At 42.8% G+C, this 17,013-nt stretch overlaps 1 protein-coding gene across 2 annotated transcripts in view; it reads left to right on the top strand.

Annotated features, from left to right (window-relative positions):
- The window catches only part of LOC110520166 (glypican-6), a 113,722-nt gene that overhangs the window by 8,593 nt on the left and 88,116 nt on the right, over positions 1–17,013 (top strand). For both annotated transcript variants that reach the window (XM_021597293.3, XM_021597292.3), the window contains exon 2: positions 11,008–11,166. In XM_021597293.3, coding sequence (XP_021452968.2) covers positions 11,008–11,166 — 159 coding nt within the window. The remainder of the gene's footprint in view (positions 1–11,007; positions 11,167–17,013) is intronic.

Genomic DNA, 17,013 nt, shown 5'->3' with positions numbered 1-17,013 from the left:
GGCTGTGCTAGCAAAACAGTCCTGTTTTTTATTTTTATTTATCTGTTATTTTACCAGGTAAATTGACTGAGAACACGTTCTCATTTACAGCAACGACCTGGGGAATAGTTACAGGGGAAAGGAGGGGGATGAATACGTCAATTGTAAACTAGGGCTTATTAGGTAACCGTGAATGGTTTGAGGGCCAGATTGGGAATTTTAGCCAGGACCCTGGGGTTAACACCCCTACTTTTAAGTAGTGCCACGGGATAAGTGCCACGGGATCTTTAATGACCTCAGAGAGTCAGAACACCCGTTTAACATCCCATCCGAAAGACTGCACCCTACACAGGGCAGTGTCCCCAATCCCTGCCCTGGGGCATTGGGATATTTTTTAGACCAGAGGAAAGAGTGTCTCCTACTGGCCCTCCAACACCACTTCCAGCAGCATCTGGTCTCCCATCCTGGGACTGACCAGGACCAACCCTGCTTAGCTTCAGAAGCAAGCCAGTGGTATGCAGGGTGGTATGCTGCTGGCTGTTCAGCATGTGCTTCATCTGATCACTTTTTTATTGACCGAGTCAATGGTGCTTCCTGCTTAGTTATTGCTTGTAAGCAGGAATAAGGAGGATAGAATTATGGTCAGATTTGCCAAATGGGGGGCAAGGGAGAGCTTTGTACACATCTCTGTGTGTGGAATAAAGGAAGGTGGTCTTGAGTTTGTTTCCCCTTTGTTTGTACATTTAACATGCTGGTAGAAATGAGGTAAAACTGATTTAAGTTTCCCTGCATTAATGTCCCCAGCCACTAGGAGTGCCACCTCTGCTCATTGAGTGTGGTCTTAGAGCCAGCATCGATTTGTGGTGGTAAATAGACAGATACAAAGAATTTAAATGATGAAATTAAATATAAATGAGATACTCTCACTCAGGCGAGCAAAACCTTGAGACTTCCTTGGATTTCGTGCACCAGCTGTTCTATCCTGCCAAAAAAAAGCGTAAAACCCACCAGCTGTATGTTATTCATGTCGTCGTTCAGCCACGACTCGGTGAAACATAAGATATTACAGTTTTTAATCTGCCGCTGGTAAGATACATGTTGATTGTACATTGGCTAATAGGACAGATGGTAAAGGGAGATTACCCACTCGCTGTCGGATCCTTGCAAGGCACCCAGACCTTCGTCCTTGATATCTGCGTCTCTTTCTCCTGAGAATGACGGGGATGAGGGCCTTGTCAGGCGTTTGAAGTAAATCCTTCCCGTCCAACTCGTTAAAGAAAAATTATTCCTCCAGTACTGGGTGAGTAATCGCTGTCCTGATATCTAGAAGCTTTTTTCGGTCATAAGACACGGCGGCAGAAACATTATGTACAAAATAAGTTACAACATAACACTGAAAAACACAAAATAGCACAATTGATTAGGGGATCGTAAAACGGCAGTCATCTCCTCCGGCGCCATTATTCACTGTTACACACATTGAATGTGTGTAACTTTTAGTCAACTCCTAACTTTTCAAGCAACTCTGGAAGCACTGATCATTTACATACCCTCCTTGGAGATCAGTGGATCTTCTTGTATTGATAAAAAAGACCTGGCCCGTGTCTGTTGCAACAAGGTTCAGTCATACTTTATAGCTCCCTATTTCCCCTCAGCCTGTCACAACAGTGAGCCATCAGAAAACAAAGCTCCCTTGAATACCTCGTCGCTGTCGTTGGATCTATCTTTAGCCCCATGTCTGCCACGTCAGTCCTGTTGACAACATCAGACTAGACATGTGCACCTGTAGGAGTGCTTTGTCTTTTCACTGCTCTTGGGAAGGGGCCAACGAGTTTGCATGTTGCGTAAGGGGCCATGGGGGAGGTATTGAGCGCTAGAAGTGTGTCCTCTCCCCTCTCAGGCCACTTGGCCACTGAGTGGAGGGTGGAGGTATACCAGAAGTGTAACAAGCCACCAGGCACTAATGAAGCCCAGTGCCTTGGTAGGAAGTTGTAAATGAGGAGTGAAAGGTAATGATCAGTACAGGCCTTAGGGCCTTCCTAGTATCTACTCTCAGCCACCAGCTGCTACCTGTAAGTCCTTTGCCATGCTCCAGTTAGCAGGTTGACGAAGAAGAGAGTCACTCGCTAGCAGCTCGTCGTTCTCTGGGGCTTCTAGGCCCACTGCCCATGTATATCAAATGTCCTCAGCAATTTTCCCATTCCTCCTCCACTCATTTTATTACATAGTCCCCAATAAATATCAAAGCCAGACATGGTCGTATGTATGCTGATTAAGCGTTGCTTTTCATTCCACACTGTACATGGTCTTTGGGTTTTCTTTACAGGATTGTCTATAGGTTTAGCATTTCCAATATATGCCCTCTTGTCTTGTGCATCATCATTGTTGAAGGTACCTATTCTGGTACAGTTCCAAAGGTATCATCGTAGACATTTTCATCCAATGAGGTGCTATCCCAGTCACATTGCCGGTATTGGCTCTGAATCCAACTGCTGTGACATTTAATTGCTTTGAAGTGACTTCCACAATACTTTTGGAAAGCAATTTTTAGACTTTGAACCTTTAGCCTTGAATTTTAAGGGAGTGCACAGTAGAGTGATCTGATATGATGTACAACTCACCTCAGCTGCAGCATGAAGGCCTTCGAAAATGGAATGTTCCAGATTTCAAATGTCATTGAATGGCTATTTTCTGTGTATGGCAGGATCAACAGATCCTGAAAATGCATTATATTGGCTAGAGAGCCCGTTTACCCACAAGGCTTTTTCAACTTCTCTCCTGAGAATATGGCAGTTTTTGAAACAGCATTTCCTTTCAGTAGCAGAGGGAGTAGCCTAATACTATTTCTTTCTTATTTTTTTCTTGTTTGTGTAAATTCCCTTAGAATATTATTTTTTTCTTGCAATGAAACATCTTATTGTAATAAGAATGAATTTGCTCACAAATCAATTATTCTTGCCACAACCCTACGAGTTGCGAGTTTTTGGCCCAATTTGAAATGCAATGACAATGACATTTAGATATTAACATTTGACAGTCCAACATCTCCTTTACATTTGACTCTCCTGAGGACGCAGACCAGACCACCATGTCATTATGTTGAAGGTAAAATGTGACACAATCATCTGTAGGCCTACTGTGCTGCTTATTTGAACATTTGCAAATTCATTCAAGGACATTTATCAGCATATAACATTATTTAAAAACATGGGGCATCCCTCTAATTTGGAGTCCTGGCATGGTGTAGTATGCTAGGGGAATACAGTGTCATTCCATATTGATTGATGTAAGTCCTAGCTAGAATCTGCTATTCCAAATAACACATGTTGGGATATTTTTAAAAGGATGATACCTCCGGTAGTGAGGAAAACACAGATGGCAATTTTCAGATCAATGTTGATATTTTTAACTCTCCTTGCCTATCGAATTGAGCTACCACTTAAAAAGGCACGATCAAGTTCCTTCGTAACCTCAATCACTTTATTTAAAATAGTGTGATCTCTCAATAGTATTCGTGTGGACACATTTTAAGTTGTAAAGTGTGAATATTAAAATAAGGAGGAAAAGGTACACTGACATTGACGGGAGGGATGGGTAAAACTCCTCTCTCCTTCGTTCTGTTTTTACCATAATAACACCTTTACTGTCTCTGTGACTCATAAATATAGTGCCACAGTAACTATGTTTGTTCTGACTTGGCATTTGCACAAACATTTACAGTATAATCTTCTCAGGCCCCCCTTAACCTCTTAAATGTAACCAAATGTAATCGAACATGTAATCTACCCTTAAAGCACAGTAGATAACTACCTTGGGTGTGTCCCAAAGACAGAGCAGAGCTTTCCTCTGACCTGGATCAATGCTGGCTATAACTCAGTCATAACTCTTTAGCCATGATATGAATCTTAATCAGGGGGTGGAATGAGTGGGCAGATTAAATCAATGTCCAGGGCCAAAGCGCTTTAGGAATTTGTTGAATGTTCCTGTTGCCTAACCTTATGCAGTAGTCCTGTGAAATTGATTCATTTATAAAGCAGCTGGACATTCTGACATCATGAGTACCTCTTGACCCTTCCCGAAATGACTAATATGTCACTGATGGCTATGTTGTTTTAGTTCTATAAGATGTAGCGTTTGCTCTAAGCATCAGGCCTGTAAACGTATGGCAGCAGGAGCCATGGGAGGCATACCAGATGGCAGTGCACATATGCTTTGGGTCTGTTTGGCCAGGTACACTGATGAATGCTTCTGAGAGTTGGCCTACCTTTTCTGGCATGGAAATGTAACTTGAACACCTTTAATTCCCAAAACTGGCTAATCCCAGTTCCGGTGAATAGGTAGAGTAACTTTTTCTACAGTGGTGGTGGTCCTAGTGTTTTATAAGTCAATTGAAATAGGTCGCTGTCAGTGTAGGTTGTGAATGTGAAATATGGTGATGACACTTTTGATATTACACAGTGGCTTGCAATGACTTGATTTACTGATTGTTTTAAAACATTTTCACAAGGGTGTTCCTGTAGATTACAGGATGATTAGCAAGCCTAATAGCTATCGAGTGTCAGGTGCTTCGAACATGACAGACTTGCCCTGTGCTACTCTGAACGCTAAAATCATAGCACAATTAGAATCAGTCCATGAGTAAATTCACATCTAAGTGGCAGTAAGAAGCTTCCTTTCTACATGGCATTGAGTATGCAAAGTAAAGACAAGCACACCTTAGTGGGGTAGGGTGTGGAATATGAATGTCTTCCTGTATTAGGCCCAGGGAAAGGCTTCATCAGCACAGATAATGGGAGAGGTGATCTGACTGACACTCTGCTTGATTACAGACACTGGAGTGACAGGAAGTAATTGCGACTCACGAAGGCAGCTCATATAGCTGTTGATAAAACACTCAATGCATGCATAAGCCTCATTACCTCGCAACCGCATTTGCACATTTTCAGTATTACAATGAGATATCTGTATGCCCCCACACATCTTTAGTTTGTGCCTTTGAAGAAACAGAGCAAGTATAGGCTATTGCCCACACACACACACACACACATATCTCCAGTCTGTGAACACAATTGTTCATACTCTGTCTCACTCTCACCAGTATACTAATCACTGCAACATTCAATATTTTTTTCCCCGATTTAATTCGCTTACAATTCGCTTACATGACAATGGGAGGACAAGCTTGCATGCATGTGTAAATGTGCTGTGTCTGGGGAGGCAAGAAGGAGTAGAGACCTAGTTCTGCATCCTGACAACTCTGATAGCCGAGAGGACAAGGATGAGGCTGGGGATGGGCTGGTGCTGCCGCAAGGTTGCGTTGGGACACTTCTCTTTATTTCACCCTCGCAGCCTTCTTAATACTAGATGACTCGCCAGAGGCCCACTTTGATACTAGGATATTAGCAGGAAATAATGTCCCCCTCAGCCATTACAGCCCAGGTCCAGGTCCAGCTGACAATACACTGAGCACTACGTTAGGCAAAAGTATTGCATGACTGTTTAGGGCCAGAGCTAAGGAATGGGGAGCAGTAGTGCACTGGTTTGCACCCTACTATGAGAGACCAGGTACCCTGATATACAGTATTCTGCATTATATCACCAGAATGGAAATCGTATAAACAGTGCAATATATGTTTATCTTGTTGCAGGCATAAGCTGTCGTTCTCTAAAGATAGGCCTTTTCAAAGCTATTTAGCGATTAAATGACATTACGGTTATTTTTTGTTTTTTGAACAACTAGCTGATCGACGTCAATTCAATTATTTGAATTCCATTTAGTTTGAGTATTTCTGTGAGCTCAATGCTCCGTTTCTGTAGAAAAATCATATCAAGCCTGAACTGTGTGATGTAGTAGTGAGTGGTAGATTCCAACAGGCCAATATTCTACATCAGAGATGGGAAACTTTTATGGGGGTGGGGGCCACAAAAAATCTGAACTTGTCATGATGGGCAGCAGTTGCTTGCAGGGAACAAAAATCAATGGGGGCACCCCATCAGGTAATTTGGCCAAGTTTAGATAGCTATCCACAAAACTAACTTAGCTTTCTAAATATTTTGCTGACATGGACTAATTGACTGACTCTCAGTGACTAACATAACAAGAGAAAAACTGATGATGCACAACCACATTTCGAAATTGCACCTTGTGTATTCTACTATTCTACTATTCTATCTCGCAATAGTAAGTTGAGACCCCGACTGAGTTCCTAAAAAATTAAAATGTAATAAATAAAAACAATTTGGGGGGCCAGTTGCCCATCCTGGTTCTACATAGTTTAGTGCAGAAAACGTGGTAATTAACTACAAGGTCCATAATCCATTGCTCACCAGCTTGTCCGGTCTGTGTGGAGCACACACTGAGACCTCGTTGACAGCAGTCATAAAAGTATGCCTTATTTATTTTGAAGAACTACTAAAATAGTGATTTTGTCAGACAGTATAGAGATGAAATGTAAAAGTCAGCATATAAAACAAATATTTTATTAAAGTAATGTGAATAAATGATGGTTAATAAGTGATAAGCAGTAATGGGCAGTCACTACCAGCATAGGACTTGTATTAATTGTTTTATTATGTGTTGTTAGATCATTCAACCCACGTAATGCATAGTGCATTTAATGTCTAAAAAAAATATCGAAACTGAAATTGAAAACCGTGATACATTTTTTTATATAATCGAACCGAAACCTAACCGACCTCAAAAAGCACTAATCGCTCAGCACTAAAGCTATTCAAAGAGTATGCTGTGTGAACCACTCTCTTTCTTCCTTTCTGCCTAATGGGGAATTGTATTCCATTGTGTACCAACAAAAATATATCTGTGTGTCCACTGTGCTGTTTTAACCTTGGACATAAAGGATATACAGGCTACCTTGGTTGAGTGGAGAAGTTCCTTGAAAGCCCCTTATGGGATGTTGATGTACGAGAGACTCATTTTAAGTGATGTTTTGCTCTGTTGAGACTGCGGGAACACTCTGCACGGTCTAAGTGTCAGTGTGGAGGAGCTCTTTGTGGGTGACACGTCTGATGGAGAGCTGCACTCAGACCTGTGGCCAGTGGGACCTCCCTGACTCCTTCCAACCTTTGGCCCATTAAAGTGTCCACTAAACAACTGTCTCTCAAACTTTTCCTTTATACACAAGCAGTGACCTACCTAAAGCTTTTGAGTTTTCTTTTGACCTGCAAACTAAACAAACCTGTGTTTAAGGTGCAGGCAAAAGTCATAAGCTGTGATAAAAAAAAGAGAGTTAGCTGTGAACACACTGTGTGTGGGTTTCAACCTCCTGCCCTCACATCACCTCCTGCCGTCACATCACCTCCTGCCCTCACTGGTGGGTTGTTAATTCTCTACTTAATGGCTGAGGTCAGCTCAGCTTCTGCCAGATGAAGCTGAACTGATTCTCAAAGTTTGGTTAGCCTGCAGGTGTCTGAGTAAATTACATCTCAATTCTATTTGGGTAGTGAGCGAGAGAGAGGAGACTTCGGAAATGAGGTCATTTTTAGAGGGCTGTTTGGGTGACATGGTTGGTTGCTTTTAGGTTTTAACAAAACATGAAGCCTGCATCATCAACACACTTAACATAGCAATTTTTTAAAGTCAAGAATCATTGGTTAGTCATAACGTGATCAGATTATTTAGCCACATCATTGGTCTTCATAGTGATATTGCATAGTGTGTGGAGACTACTAAATGGATAGAGCGCTGAATCAGCATCCATGGCCCTACAAATGGCTGTTTGGGAAAATGGAATGATGATGTCGATCATTAACTTTTAATTCAGTTCAGTGTTTCATGGATGTCATCAATTGCAATGTGATTTCCTTCTGAATGGTAGGCTATATCATAAATCGTGTTTCACGCTGTTCTCCCTACTGGCTACGCTGACGACCCTTTGGAAATGTTACACTTTCCATTATAACAATGGTAGGACACAGAAGCTAGAAAGACATGGAAGGTGTTTGAGAATACATTATGATCCACGGACTTCCAAATTAATTGATCACTCATTGTTCCAAACAAATGTTAATCCTACAGCCATTGTCAAATCAACATTTCCTCATGTTGTGTCTCATGATTCCTTCATTTACTGTAAAAACCACCATGAATGTTTTTGAATGCTCAGTAGGAGAGAGGGATCATAAACAGCAGAGAAACACATGTCTTTGTCCTTAAGTGGTAAGTGGAGCTGGGCATGAATTTCATCTGTGGGCTGCTGGCAATTTTAATTTCATTTTGTTCGTAGGGAGCTGGCTGAATGTTGGGAGAATGGAATGATTGCATGGGGAGAGGTAACAACTCTGACACACATTTCTACATCTGTGTGTCTGTGTGTGTATGCTTGTGTGTATGCGTGTGTGTGTTTGAGGAAATGCTGTCTGCCACTGTCTCATCCAACCAGATTTAGGATTACTGTTATAGGCTATTTCTGGCATATTGCTATGATGTTTTCAATGCCTTTACTTTGTGACACTAGCTAGCGCTGATATCTGATCCAAATACTGGATGTATTAATGCTTTGGATTGATGGATGCTGCAACATGTTTTCATGCCTGACTTCACAGTCACACACCATGGGTAATTCATATGTGGGGATTCCTCCCATCGGGCACAAGTGACTTTGTTATGTAGCAGAATGTCATACAGTACATTGCACAGGCACACCCTCATACAACCCCCCTTTTAATGGTCGATATTGAAAATACAGTAACATGTAGAGTCAACAAAAGCACACACTAGAGTAATCAACACCTCTAGATATCTGATGGTTGTATTCTTATTCACTGTCATAGCTACCTGTTAGAGCCAAAAAAACAACAGCAGCCAATGGCATTCTCTCACCGGTAGACCTGAAAATATCTGTCAGTTTTACAACAATGGGCTCTTTAATTAAATTCAGTAGTGGTTGCATGCAGAGACTGGTTCAAAGTGAGACAACAGTGTATTAAAAAGATGTTACTAGAATTGATCCAATCAGTTTCAGCAGCTAACCCCTATCTTATGTGAGAGATTTTGATTTTGGCCCCCATTTGTGTTAAAGTCATAAACAGCACTGTGTTATCATGTTGTGAGCAGCACAGCTTGACAAATATGACTTTAATAATTAAATAGGGAAAGGCGACTGCATATTGACAGTGAGCGAGAAGTGCAAGGCATTGTTAGACCAGCATCAATACTGTAAATGTCCTGAAGTTAATGATTTGGGTTTTTATTTTTAGTCTGACGTTACTAATATTACTCTAAAAATATTCACATCAGCAACCCTTCTGTCACAGCAAAACCGTAGGTTTATCAACCATCCTTGTGTGAGTTGGATCAGAATATGAATAGAAATGTGTTCTAGTTTTGGGTCTGCTGTTTATTACATGGGGGCAATGTTCCCTCTAAGCTGCACACATGCAGGGCATGCAGCTCCCCTCTGACTGCCGCAGAAGAAGCAGAGGAGCACAAGATTGGACTTCACTCAACTTTCTACAGGTTTCCCCTTTAGTTATCACTATCGACGTTTCACTCTACTGAAGGAATTGTGATCGAATCAAAGCAATATTAGCCACTTTCAATGTAATATACCCAAACAAAACGTAACTATTTAAGATTTAGTATGCAAATCTAGCTGCGCTAGAGATTTTTTTGTAGGATGAGCGCATTGGATTAGGATTCTATTGCATTGACATGCATAACTCAGGCCTATATGCAAATAGCCATTGCCATATATGGATCTGTGCCATTCACTTTGAACTGGACTGTGTTTAGGCTACAGCAGTCATGAGTAGATGCGCTTGTTTTGAGATCAAAGTGAGAGCTGCATTTAGCCACGTGCATATGTTCATATTCGTTCCTAGTTACTGAGTTATAATCCCAGTTATAGCTCATTTCTAGTCAACAATGGTTGAGTGGTTGCTTCCAACCAGAGCACAATAAGCGGGCATTTCTAGCCATCTTTGGAAAGTAAGTCAGGTAAAGAGCTATTTTATGAAAAAATAAAGGAGAGCCGCACACTAGGGGCTCAGATGCAAAAATATTTATGTCCAACGTTTTGACAGACAAGCTGTCTTCATCAGGGTATAATAAAGAGCTATTTTATGTCTTAAAGGGAAAGTGTTGTACTTTAAGACGGTTTTGAATAAGCTAAGTTGCCAATAGGCAGAGTGGAACTCTGAGACTATCACAGTGCAGGTGCATTTATACGGAGACTTGATTACACACAGGTGGATTGTATTTATCATCATTAGTCATTTAGGTCAACATTGGATCATTCAGAGACCCTCATTGAACGTCTGGAGAGAGTTTGCTGCACTGAAAGTAAAGGGGCTGAATAATTTTGCACGCCCAATTTTTCAGTTTTTGATTTGTTAAAAAAGTTTGAAATATCCAATAAATGTCGTTCCACTTCATGATTGTGTCCCACTTGTTGTTGATTCTTCACAAAAAAAATACAGTTTTATATCTTTATGTTTGAAGCCTGAAATGTGGCAAAAGGTCGCAAAGTTCAAGGGGGCCGAATACTTTCGCAAGGCACTGTAATTAGTCTGATTCTCTGTAATAATGGTATGGGATTAATAAAGCATTTTATTTTGCATCAAACACAACATTTTCAGTCACCTCCTTATCTGAAGATGGATAAACAGGTTAATGTCAAGCCCTGCATGTTTGTCTCATGGAATGTAGGCATTGAACACCACACATTGGCTGCTACTGTAGGCTGAATGACAAAACAGCAATTTCCATGTTAAAATGTTATGATAAGTTTTTCTCCATTGTTTTTGATGATAGGCCACTCTGGTAGGCCTACATTATGATGAAATAGTCACAGTAGCCCACTTCACCACTGTTAAAACTCTAACCTAAAAGTGGATACAGCCTCAGTGTTCACAGTAAATGCACGCCAGAAGCTGCACAGAATTTTCACAACGTTCGAGTTTGCACACAGCAGACCTTAAATTTGCTCAGTGCCCAAAGAAATTAGAGGGAACATTGCATGGGGGTCATGAGGAATCTGTGTGACTGAATACCATCTCTGTTGTTTGCAGGTGACCATCTCCGGGTATGTCCCCAGGGCAATACCTGTTGCAGTTCAGAAATGGAGGACAAGTTTGGTCAACAAAGCAAGCTGGAGTTAGAGAACCTGGTTGATGAAACTAGTAAAGAATTGCGAAGCACCTTCGTCTCCAGACATAAAAAGTTTGATGGTAAGAGACGCTCTCTTTCAATTATTTGTTTTGATATGTCACAAGTGGGATTCAACAGAATCTCTACGTAGCTTGAAGAACCAATCATAGACGACGTTTGTCGGAGACAGACAGGTTGAGTGGCGAATGAGGGAGTCCCTCCCCTCATACTAAAGAGCCATTCGCCGACCCTCTGATCATTCTCACCTCTCTTTGTCACAGAAGAGTTTTGCCTAGCTTTCCTTGGCATGACTTGATCTGTTTTCCTATTTAATTGTTCACAGGTGTGCCGTTAAGGTTATGCCGCTACACTCTGCCTATTGTGGCCAACAATGTGTGTCGTTCCTGCTTGTGTGCATTCCTCTTTTTACTTCTATTGGTACATTTTTAAGCTAGGACTCCAGTACACAGGTGCGAGGCGGGTGTGCTCCATAACGTTGGATGCCGACTGCTGATAAACTCACAGAAGAAGAAGAACAGGCGGGGCAACAATGGTAGCCATTTAGCTAGGACACCGTTAGACAGTGTCCTTCGCCCCTGTCTGTCAGGCACTGCTTTCCCGCAGTTCTGTTAACAACGGTGAGGGCAGGTGTTCAGCAGGCGGGAATGAAGGACACTGTGTTATAGCTAGCTAGCAGAACGCCGGTAAACAGCAGGTGGGAGGCAGGTGGGAGGTGGGAGTCATGGGCGCCACCAGCAGCTAGCCATCTAGGACACCGTTAGACAGTGTCCTCGGCCCTGAAAATCTCTGATAATACTTTTACTTTTGACCCACTGAATCGTATAGACAATCAGAATCAGAAGAAATTCAGAATATCAAAAGTGTCACACAAGTATGAAGATGGTGTGCTTGGAGTGGGGTGTACATGCAGGAACCAATGGGATGCTCAAGGGAGGGCGTTCATGTATTTGCAGGAATACCCACATGCAGGAACAATCACACATTATTGGGTTTTTCAGCTTTCGTTTTTTGTGTTGGGTGACTTTACCGAAAGGAATGTTTTTGTTTCAGGTAAGAATTATCTTCACTGCTTTTCTTCCCTCGTCTCCATTCGTAGCTAGCATCACACAGCTAGCTACTGAGACGTGGCTAGTTCGCCACAATGCTAGCTATCCTACCGGCTAACTTTTCTACTTGAAAGGGTAGAATTTCTACCTCGCTCTCTTGTTTAGCTCAACCCACTACCGACCGTCCTAGAGTCACTGCTTATCGATCGAGAGCCACGCTTTTGTTTGTCGCAAGAATAACAAAGAGCTATCTTCCTTTCGCTAACATTGTGCTAACTAACTAGGCTGCTAGCCCACTAGGTAAGCCCAGAGACTTGGTAAGCCCACGCTGCAAGGCACAAGCTAACTTGGCTAGCTCGTTGGAAAGCAAGCTATCCATGTAAGCATTGCTTTCTAGCTCAGACCGACTTCCCTACCAGCACATACGGTAGCACAAGCACTGCTTGCTATAAGAACCTAGCTAACGCCTACACAAGCCACCACGGCTATAGCTTTTATACACAGTTCCCGCCCCAGCTAGCCATTAGGCACCTAATAAGCTAGCTCACGCCTGTCAAGGCTAATTTGCAGCAGGTGCTATCAGGCTAGCAGGCCTTTTTCCACAAATTTGGAACAAAGGAAGGGTAATAGTGGATTAACAATGGCCTAACCTGAAACCCCTGGATCAATAAATATTGTCCACTGCTACCCCGTCTGAGACAGGCACACAAACCACCTTGCTCTTGCGCTGGCAGCTCGATGATGCTGGGATGCTGGCTGCTACTGGCTCTCCCACCTATTGTGGTATTGCCAGCTTGCTCTCTCATTTAGTACGTTTAACTTTCAATCGTTTCATTGGCTGATTGGATACACCACACCATGCTACGGTCAAAAGACATTCTCTAGACCGAAGAAGCAATGCTACTGGTGCGGATCTCTTTGGCTAATGAGGTGCTAGCTATAGCTAGGTTATTACCCCACTGAGTGAACACTGGATGACCAAGTACCGGCCCATGCTAACTTAAGCTATGCCACTAGCCATCACGGTTAATGCTAACTACCACCACCTAGCTGTTGCTAGCTTAGTTCCCGTTTTCTAGTTCGCCTAGCATTAACTTGCTTAGTGCTTACTAACTGAACCGGTCCTTCTATTCTGTGATCCGGTCTACGAGACGGCCTCTAATTGGCTAGCTAACGCGGCAAGGCTGGTTGTACCACTGCTAACCTATGCTGGGCAAAATGTTCAGCAGCCTACCTCAGCTAGCTCACCACTATCTTAGCTTGCCTTGCAGACCCAGATATCGTGGCAACCAGGTCTCCACTCTCCCTCTCTACGAGCTAAGTGCTACTGAGCGACCAAATACAGAGCATGCAGCAAACCTACTGTCCAAGTTTTAGTACAGAGTCAGACAGTGGAGAAGCGGCCCTTCGCTTCAGCCGCATCGATGTCCCGTCCAGTTGATTTTCCTGTAGAAAAGAAAGGGCGCCCGCCCCAGCGGTAGAGAAGGACAGCCAACAGATCACTCTGTGTTCTAGTTTTCCACCTTTCGGGTGGAGCACACACCACAATGGGGGAGAGGCACATCTGTGCTCCTATTCCCCTTTCCTTTGTGCAGCGACCCATTCTCATGCGTTCGCTCTCAAGGAAGACAGAGGAAGCCCACTCTAACCCTGAATGCCCTCCGTGCCACAGCTCTCCCCTCAGCTCTTTCTCAAGCAGCTGAAGCAGGAAGACAAACTGTCACTAGCCACCTATCACTGTCCCCATATCTCAGTGTTTTTAACACTGCCCTTTTCAATTAATACAAAGAAGGGGTGACTCGCTCTAATGCCACCAGAGTGCGCTCCGGCACCACTGGTGAGCATGAGTCAACCAACCTGTGGGCTACTCACCGCAAGAGCAGGGAACTGGCGCACAAGCACAGTCCAGCCCTGGTTCTTGTCCACAGTTCCAAAGGAGTACAGACTGCAGTTTTCTCTGAGACAACCCTTGCAATCAATAACAACTGGCAACTCGACACAGATACTAAAGCAGGAAATCGCCTCTCTATTAAGCGAAGTGGACGGCCAGTGTAATACCATCGGCAGAGAGCCATCTAGGCTTCTACTCCCGGTACTTCCTGGTTCTCAAACGAAAGTTGCTGGTTCATATCAGTCGACCTGCAGGAAACGTTTTTCAAATAAACTGCCAGCACACAGGAGTTTTCTAAGTCTTGCTTGTCAAGGCACAGCCTACGAATACCTCACTGTCCTATTTGGGCTAGTGCTAGCTCCCTGAACATTCAGAAAATGTGTAGAAGCAGCTTTCACACTCCCGGGAAACACACCTACATAGATGATTACCTGCTTTGCTCCCCATCCCTGGAGCAAGCGGTATGTTAGTACTTGATGTTATTCTTTAATAACACAGACCCCAAAGCAAATCAGGGGGAGGAAAATAAGGTTATTCACAGCGGACAAATCATGCTTGGAAGTACATGGTAGATGTTTATGCTCCCCTGTCCTCAGTGATTCTCCTCAGTGATTCGCCTCAGTGATTCTCCTCAGTGATTCTCTCCACAGAACAATGGGATAGGATGTAGTTTTATAACCCAGACCTAGCCTGTGGTTGACCAATTACAATTCCTTGCAATAAAATTGGGCCAATGGCCAAGTAACAAGTATCCTATTTCAGGTTGGACCAACGAGAACATGCCACATATAGCTATGAGTTCAGGACTGACATTCCTAACAGATGTTGAACTGAAAACCAACTATTTCCATTGATAATTCCCTATTGACCGTTAGTACTCTGTTGACTTTTAGTAGTCTTGACCTCTCATCTGCGTTGTGTATTTATCTTCAAAATATTCTTACAGGTACGAGACACAGCTTAATTTGGATACTACATCTCAATCTCAACCAGATAAAAAGCTGTTGTGTGCCAACACAGAGAATAGAATACCTACAGTTGAAGTCGGAAGTTTACATACACCTTAGCCAAATACATTTAAACTCAGTTTTTCACAATTCCTGACCTTTAATCCTAAAAATTCTCTGTCTTGGGTCAGTTAGCTTCACCACTTCATTTTAAGAATGTGAAATGTCAAAATAATAGTGAGAGAAAGATTTCTTTCAGCTTTTATTTCTTTCATCACATTCCCAGTGGGTCAGAAGTTCACGTACACTAAATTAGTATTTGGTAGCATTGCCTTTAAATTGTTTAACTTGGGTCAAACGTTTTGGGTAGCCTTCCACAAGCTTCCCACAATAAGTTGGGTGAATCTTGGCACATTCCTCCTGACAGAGCTGGTGTAACTGAGTCAGGTTTGTAGGCCTCCTTGCTCGCACACACCTTTTCAGTTCTGCCCATACATTTTATATGGGATTGAAATCAGAGCTTTGTGATGGCCACTCCAATACCTAGACTTTGTTGTCCATTTGGAAGATTCATTTGCGACCAAGCTTTAACTTCCTGACTGATGTCTTGAGATGTTTCTTCAATATATCCACATAACTTTCCTACCTCATGATGACATCTATTTTGTGAAGTGCGATCTTTGTCCCCAGGTGCAGTCGTGAACGGTAGTTTGGCTTTTTTATGGCGGTTTTGGAGCAGTGTCTTCTTGCTGAGCGGCCTTAAAGGATATGTTGATATAAGACTCGTTTTACTGTGAATATAGATACTTTTGTACCTGTTTCCTCCAGCATCTTCACAAGGTCCTTTGCTGTTGTTCTGGGATTGATTTGCACTTTTCACACCAAAGTACGTTCATCTCTAGGAGGCAGAACGCGTCTTCTCCTGAGCGGTATGACGGCTGCGTGGTCCCATGGTGTTTATACTTGCATACGATTGTTTGTACAGATGAACATGGTACCTTCAGGCATTTGGAAATTGCTCCCAAGGATGAACCAGACTTGTGGAGGTCTACCATTGTTTTTCTGAGGTATTGGCTGATTTCTTTTGATTTTCCCATTATGTCAAGCAAAGAGGCACTGAGTTTGAAGGTAGGCCTTGAAATACATCCACAGGTACACCTCCAATTAACTCAAATGATGTCAATTAGCCTATCAGAAGCTTCTAAAGCCATGACGTCATTTTCTGGAGTTTTCCAAACTGTTTAAAGGCACAGTCAACTTAGTGTATGTAAACTTTTTACCCACTGGAATTGTGATACAGTTAATTATACGTGAAATAATCTCTCTGTGAGCAATTGTTGGAAAAATGACTTGTGTCATGCACAAAGTAGATGTCCTATCCGACTTGCCCAAACTATAGTTTGTTAACAGGAAATGTGTGGAGTGGTTGAAAAATGAGTTTTAATGACTCCAACTTAAGTGTATGTAAACTTCCGACTTCAACTGTAGGTGTAATGCTGGATTCTCTCTCTTATCAGGCAACACTCTCGGACGACTGCACCACGTCACTCCGAGAGTGCCTCTTCCTGTTACACAGGGGGTGCTCGGTCACGCTCAGAATATGTCTCTGAGTGCTGGAATTGATTGCGTCCACCATCTCAGTAGTAGCACTTGGCCTGCTGAGGATGAGAGACTTCCAACGTTGGGGATCTGCCCAACGTCTTTGTGCACGTCTCACATCAATCGTCAGATAAGGTGACCTTCGCATGTATCTCAGCTCTCCGTCACTGGAAGAGGCCCTCGATCTTCGTTTCTGTCACTTCCTTAGGGGTAGTGGCAACGAGGAAGGTGGGGGCGACAGACGAGCTGGGGCGCAGTTCACGAGGGGAATGCAATAAATTAAGTTACCTTGAATTTAAATGACCTCGAATTGCTGACAGCATTTATTTTACTGAAACACTTTCTACCCTCCCTGTCACATTTTGATCAGAACGGACAATACGGCTGTGAGGGCATACATCAACCACCAGGGCGGCACTCGCT

This window comes from Oncorhynchus mykiss, chromosome 3, assembly GCF_057628025.1.
Source record: "Oncorhynchus mykiss isolate SJ-2025 chromosome 3, ASM5762802v1, whole genome shotgun sequence".
Classification (NCBI taxonomy): Eukaryota; Metazoa; Chordata; class Actinopteri; order Salmoniformes; family Salmonidae; genus Oncorhynchus; species Oncorhynchus mykiss.
The sequence above is the reverse complement of the archived record's forward strand: the minus strand, read 5'-3'. Positions and strand labels throughout refer to the sequence as shown.